We start from the raw sequence: 6961 nt of genomic DNA on the forward strand, positions 1-6961 counted from the left end.
CTACTTTATTTGATATAATTAATAAGTACAAACTGTTCAATATAGCCTTTGTACACATCACTCATTAGGCAAGTCCTGGAGAGGGTACCCTGACTTCTACTTCTTCAAAAAAATGAAGTTTTTTGAGGGGCTATACATATTGTGATTACATGATTTCAAATGGTAATCTGGACTGGAAACTCGACAGCAAATAAACTGGTACCTTTGAATGAATATAATGAGAAAGCACCTCATATGATAAACACATGCACTATATTGACCGGGTGAAAAAAATCAATGTTTCAAAGAATTATTCATATATATACCTGTAATGGTTGTTTGACTTATAAGATACCAATATCAGATTCATCTTTTAATTGGTAGCAATGTTACATCATCCATTGCAACCTTATTATCTTCTGTTCCAGTCACAAAATCATTTTACTAGCAAGCAATCCTCCTGCTATTTCTGGAGCATCCTGGTCTCTTTCAGATTATGGTATTCATGTTTGATAGTGTTGCTTGATTGATGCCCCTTAGTGGACATCATCCCCATCCATAGCTTCCCAACCCCATACTTGGATATTTCTGAACCATTCTCTAGTGCTGCCTTCCAAATCTGAATGGGCCTATATGGTGGACCAAGATCTTCATCGGTTGGTAGAAGAGTCTTGAAAACGATTCATTAACTACTCACAAATAAGTTCATTCATGGAAACTGGTATTGCTAAGTCATGGAGAAATAAAGAAAAGAAAAATCCATGTTAATTCTGGTTATTCAGGCTCTCAGCATACAAGTCAAGATCCTTGTGTTTCATTTCATAATTATTTTGCTGATGTATTTTCAGTGTATAGCAGTAACTGCCTAGGACAGGGGTTCCCTACAGGTTCGGTCACAATCCCAATAGAGGATAAAATGTAGAAAACTTGCAAATTAATAGGCTAATATAGGGGGAGTTGCAAACATGGTGTCTTGAAAAAAGGGAGTGCAAGTTTAAAACAGTTCATAACCACTGGCCTAGAGCTTCAACTGGTGCTTACATTTTGATCAGAACTTAGTGTAATACTGATATCTACAATACTGCTAGTAAATGTTCATGGTGATCTGCATATTTGGTATTTGGTGTTAATAGAAGTAACTTAAAAAGAGGAAAATGGTAAAACACTCCAGAGAAATAAATTTATATCATCACAGAGAAGTTGTTTATTTCATATTGCCTTTTTTGTATTTGAATATGACCAGGTAACACAATGCTGACATCTGCCTCTTGGCTAACCATGCATGTTTCTCCACCTATTATTGCCTCAGCGAGAACTGTTACATTTTGTTTGAATATGCTTTGTGATTGCACTTCTGGCTGGAAAATTAGTGTTTCTTTAATTTCAGACATACGTCATACTAACAGTACTTCCTTGGCTCTTAAGACATTTTGTGAAGTAAAAAAATACACATTTCTGTCTACACATAAATATCACCCAGGACAGTGTTCTAAGTTTTGACCAAACTACATGATCTCTTCTGCTTCATTTAACCTAACAACTTGGATACTTCATGTATTATTTTAACACCCTTGGCAAGCTCCAAGAATATAAAAAATAAGCATCTCTTTCAGAGTGAAATTTACCCTTGGGGAATTGACTGTACAGTATACACAAAAAATACAAAGAAAACGTTTTCATAACCCTCCATGCTTTTTCCCTAATGATACCTGGGTGTTTGTTTTTTCTGATTAATTGATAAATTTGACCGACAATGAAGAAATTCTGTGCAATGCAATTCTTAATATTGCTTCATATATTGAAGATAACAGTTATATGGAGAAAATGGAATCAAATCAGTATCTTGTTTGGACAGCAAAACTGCAAGGTCAAATAATTCACATGATAAAGAACATAATAATTGTGATCAAAAGTAATGTCTTTAAAAGAGTAACCCTTTGAGTTCAGAATATTGATATGAATAGATCAAATACGATCCATTGATATATGGGACCTGAAACTCGTGGCTTGAGCATACCAACCAAATCTACTGTAAGGAAAGCCGAGACAGGCTGGACCTCCACCTGGGAACTTGAAAGGAGGGACCCTTGTGGTTGGAATCACAGGTGGATATGACAATATGCCATCCTCGGTATTATTCCCATTTGATAAAGTGACTGATTCCGCATCAACTCATACTGTTATCATTCTCTTTTATCTATATATCTACCTAGATGATCGTCTCATGTGAGCATTTGTAGAGGGTCCTCATACACCATCCCGGGAATATTTCCTTATCCGAAACGAAATTGTTAAAAGAGAGGTTCTTGCTTGGACGGATATTGTTGTCTATGTTGCATAGACGATCGACACTGTTATTGCTGGCAAGGTATATTCCATTTGTTCAGTACAAAAATATCCATATTCTTTTATCGGCATTATTGTCCTTAGCAAATGTCAGCGAAGTTTTTTATCAATATCTTCGATCTGGCTTTTTATATAAATATTTTACAATAGCATGAGGGTTAAGAAAATGAGGGCAGTAATCCTTATGTACTGGGTATATTGCGAGCAAAATAAAACCCCGAAGATATTAATTAATGGCCTGGTTTCTCTCATTCCGAATATTGCTGACTCTTAAGTGTTTATTGTCGTACCTCGGACTACCATGGAACACTAATTAAATACAGTTTATCAAACACGCACGCACATAACCCCCCCCCCCCAACACACACACACATATATATATATGCCAAAGTTAAATGAGACGCTTCAACTCGGGGAAGCTGAGTTATATAAAAAGCATATATATCAAGTAATATACATTTTGTGGAAGGACAAAGGGCGAGAATTATCTCCAGATCAAATGTCAGATCGACGCCTAAGATCAATGCTGCGACCTGAGTCTATAAATTAAGGTGGAACGGCCAGGTGAGCGCATTCATGCTGTTTTCTTGCTCAGTTTAGGTACTTGCTGCCACCCTACTGCATCTGTAGCGTAATTGCTTACGTTGCTGTATGATTATATATTGCTCTATATATAACTTCACATTTCTTAAGGAAGGCTGAGTAGCACAGTTCCATACCGCATTTCTGTTGCGCGGTACAGTACGTCATTAACATGATTTTTCAGAAGTGCCTCCGTTATGTCGGTGTCGTTTATACGATGGGTGTTATCAACCGCGACCCTCTTCGCAACTGCTGCCGAGCCTCCGGATCTGTCTTCCGCGTCTCTCTTAGGTAATCTGAAATGGAAATGAGAATCTATAACTGGCTAAATAGTTCAAAGTCAGTGTGCCAACAACCTTCTGTCTACACTATGTAATTATTAGCTAAATATGTATTTATGTTTAATACTTTTATTTTCATGTCAATCATTCCTAATCATCAGACCCGCAGATGCTAGTCGGTGTCCGAATGGGACCAGGCCAATCCACTGTTTGTGAAACCGCCGGGGGAAGCCTGCCTATCTCGCCTGGTCCAGTACAGAATGAAACGAGAACAACCGGTACTCCCGATGCAGTGACTGGGGCTGACAAGCTGTTAAATTCTTCCGTTATTTCGAATACTTCTTTTACTGTCTGTGCCTTCGTCAAAGTTGACAGAAGTTATACGTACTCTACCCTCTTAACTATCACTGAGAAATACCGGAGGGTTTTTATCGGTAAATATGAATTTCATAACTATTTATTACTTCTTGATAGATAATTCTAAAAATTATTTCTCGGCATTTTACCAGCTATTTCAGAAACTATTTACGCTTAAGCTTGTGGTTTAATTATGCACATCACTGAATTTAGTAAAAGGGCAATAAATGTAATTACCTCCAGACGTCATACAAATGGGCGTGCTCCTCCGGGTGAAGAATTCGATGGAAGGCGATACAAGCGAGTATTTCTTCGAAGTGAAGTTCCCTCCTGAACAGTGGCGCCACCTGTGTTTGCAGTACGACGGTGTATCGGGGAAGGTAAATGTCGTGATGGATGATTCATTCTATAAGGGTGGGCAGCATACTTATATTATTCACTGTGTAAATCTATCAAAGGATATCAATTTAAAAGAATGACCATCAAACCGTTGAATAAAAGTAAGGTTTCCAGACTATAGTCACATATTTTTACTGTACAGTTGCTATGAAAGATGTTTTTCTTATGTTTTTTTAAGAGTCGCTGCTTAGCGGACGACGAAGAAAGGCCACTGTCGAGCATGCGAGTACCTGGTGTAGGCGAGGGGTACAACCCACCTGACGAAAGAGCCACACCTCATCCGAACAGCTGTGCGCCGAATAACACACTGGAGGTTGACAGTTGTCAGGACACCCAGGGGAAATCTGAGGCGCCGACAGGAAAGCTGTGTCTAGGAGGGTTTGGACGCGGTAAGTTAAGAGCTACGGTGAGTCGGCTTCGCTGGTGGAGCCGAATTATCCCAGATATTGGGAAGGCGGTCGAGTGTGCAGGGCGAGCGCAGGGGTTTCCTGACTTGACGATGAATAAGGATTGGGCTGCAGTAGGCGATGCTTCCTTTCAGCTCCACTCATTGCAGGAAGTGTGTTCATCATACCCTCGCTACGTCCTCCTACAACCAGCCGGAACATATAGCCATTCCCAGTCGTTTTGTCACGCTTTGGCGGGGACTTTGGTATCAACAGACGATTTAACGGCAATAAACACAACTTCACTTCAGTTCAGCAACATATATGCGGACTCAGGTGAGCCTTTGACTTGGCTCGATGTAAAGAACGGGACGATAGTGGCGATCACGCCCGGAGACGAGTGCCCTGCCTGGGATTCGAACGGAGAAAAAATGGTGGCTTGCGTCCGGCGTCTCGACTGCTCCATTTGCAAGTTGTCGCCCACATCCTTGTATACTTTGTACGGGCACACCGGGCGTTTTTTCGAGTACACATATTACATAGATTCTAATTTATCGGTTCCCATATTCCAAAGTAAAGGAAGCTCTCGAATCAAGCTTGAGGATTCCATATGGGTGCTGAGTTCGAACCTGCATCGTGTTGAGTGGAGGCTGGAGGGCGCAGCGGTCCCGATCGGCCGACGACGGTGGATGGCGGGGACCCAGGAGGTCGTGCTCACGCTGACCAAATGCCTCACCACCCAGTTCACCTGCGACGATGGCCAGTGTATCTCCCAGCTCTTACGCTGTGACGATATTTTGCATTGCCGAGATATGTCTGACGAAGTAAATTGCCACGTTGTGGAAAAGCCATCTCGCTACGACGTCTCTACTCCTCCGCCTCTCCGACCTTGGGAGAACGGCACTGTACCCCTAGCTTATCATATTGATGTCTATCACCTGAGTGACATCACGGCCATCAATGCGACGGCTTCAATGGACGTAGGAATCACCCTGACTTGGTACGACCCGAGACTGAAATTTCGCAACCTTAAGCCCGACATAAAGAACTATTTTCCGTGTGAGTTGGTTTGGACGCCGGCTGTACAGGCAGTAACGGGCCACGGTGATGGCACCGTTCTGGACACCAATGACTATGAAAAGTTCTGTTATGCCTATAATAACGATGCTACAGAGAAACGGCCCCTTGCTGATCCGTATATGGGTGAGTAATGTTGTTCTTAGTACGCCTAACCGACATTATAGAAGGGATTAAATATCTTTAATTGACGCTTCTGCAGATATCTCAAAAAAAAAAAAAAATCCCAGCAGCTTAAATTTGATCAAATTACTCCAGATGCCAAAATTAATATTAACAAAACTCGTAGGCCACGTAGCAGATGGAATAGATACTGCAGTCGAGGTGTACCTGGGCGTGTTGGCTACAGTACCTTGCCAGTTTCAGTTGCAGCTATATCCTTTCGACACTCAGTTGTGCAACCTGTCCTTCATTCTGATTAACTCCCCGTGGTCCAGGGTGTTTGGCAAAGCTCTTCCTGGTAACTACGTTCCTTACCTCAATGCTGTGAGTATGCATTCCTTCCCGGGCTAAAATAAGATGGAATAAGTATGGCTGCGTTTATAGAATTTCTCGTTTTCGTTCTATGACCCTGCCCCCCTCCCTCTCTCTCTCTCTCTCTCTCTCTCTCTCTCTCTCTCTCTCTCTCTCTCTCTCTCTCTCTCTCTCTCTCTCTCTTTCTCTCTCTCTCTCTCTCTCTCTCTCTCTCTCTCTCTCTCTCTCTCTCTCTCTCTCTCTCTCTCTCTCTCTCTCTCTCTCTCTCTCTATCCCTCTCTCTCTATCTATCTATCCCTCTCTCTCTCTCTATATCTATCTATCTATCTATCTATCTATCCCTCTCTCTCTCTATCTCTCTCTCTCTCTCTCTCTCTCTCTATATATATATATATATATATATATATATATATATATATATCTCCCTCTCTCTCTCCCTCTCCCTCTCTCTTTGAAATAATCACCAAATTATCATTATTTGCCTTTTAACTATACAAACAAGAATGACAAGACAGTAGAAATTTAGGTTTAGATATTTCATTCTCTTCAGTTATTTTTATTTGCTGGTAAGTAGTGAATAAGGATGTAAGAAATTACGAAATCTCCATGGTGTGTTTCCTGGTAAGCTGTGCCTAGAGTTCGATATTGCAAATCAACAGGAATGTCAGTCAAAATACATGGCTGACGTGATGCCCAGACTTCTGAAATGCTGAACTTTCAGTCTATCAGACAGTTGAGTTTGTGGTAGTTTTAACTTAATAAAGCCATATTAACAGATAAATTAGATGCTATACGTGTAATAAACATCAAGTATGTCTCTAACCTCTCTTCACCTCCGGCCAAAGCGTCGTTCTCTTCTGGAGTATGTGCTGGAGGACCAGACGACGGAGGTGGGCTGGCTCATGCAAGCAGCCGACAACAACACCTACTTCGTGCTCTCCTACCACCTGCGACGCCTTTACGGATACCACATCATGAACAGTTACTTCCCAAGTCTCCTCATGTTCGTGATTTCTTACGCCACTTTCTACTTCCAGGTTTGTAATGCTGTATGATTAGCCCACCCCTGCTTACATCACG

At 41.3% G+C, this 6961-nt stretch overlaps 1 protein-coding gene across 1 annotated transcript in view; it reads left to right on the forward strand.

The window, feature by feature from the left end:
• The first annotated feature begins 99 nt into the window (after positions 1-99).
• LOC125030573 overlaps positions 100-6961 on the forward strand; it is an 8266-nt gene continuing 1404 nt past the window's right edge. Inside the window, exons 1-6 of the mRNA XM_047620697.1 lie at positions 100-3198; positions 3350-3622; positions 3789-3925; positions 4123-5533; positions 5697-5893; positions 6727-6918. Coding sequence (XP_047476653.1) covers positions 3105-3198; positions 3350-3622; positions 3789-3925; positions 4123-5533; positions 5697-5893; positions 6727-6918 — 2304 coding nt within the window. The 5' untranslated portion in view covers positions 100-3104. The remainder of the gene's footprint in view (positions 3199-3349; positions 3623-3788; positions 3926-4122; positions 5534-5696; positions 5894-6726; positions 6919-6961) is intronic.

Source organism: Penaeus chinensis, chromosome 11 (assembly GCF_019202785.1).
Source record: "Penaeus chinensis breed Huanghai No. 1 chromosome 11, ASM1920278v2, whole genome shotgun sequence".
Classification (NCBI taxonomy): domain Eukaryota; kingdom Metazoa; phylum Arthropoda; class Malacostraca; order Decapoda; family Penaeidae; genus Penaeus; species Penaeus chinensis.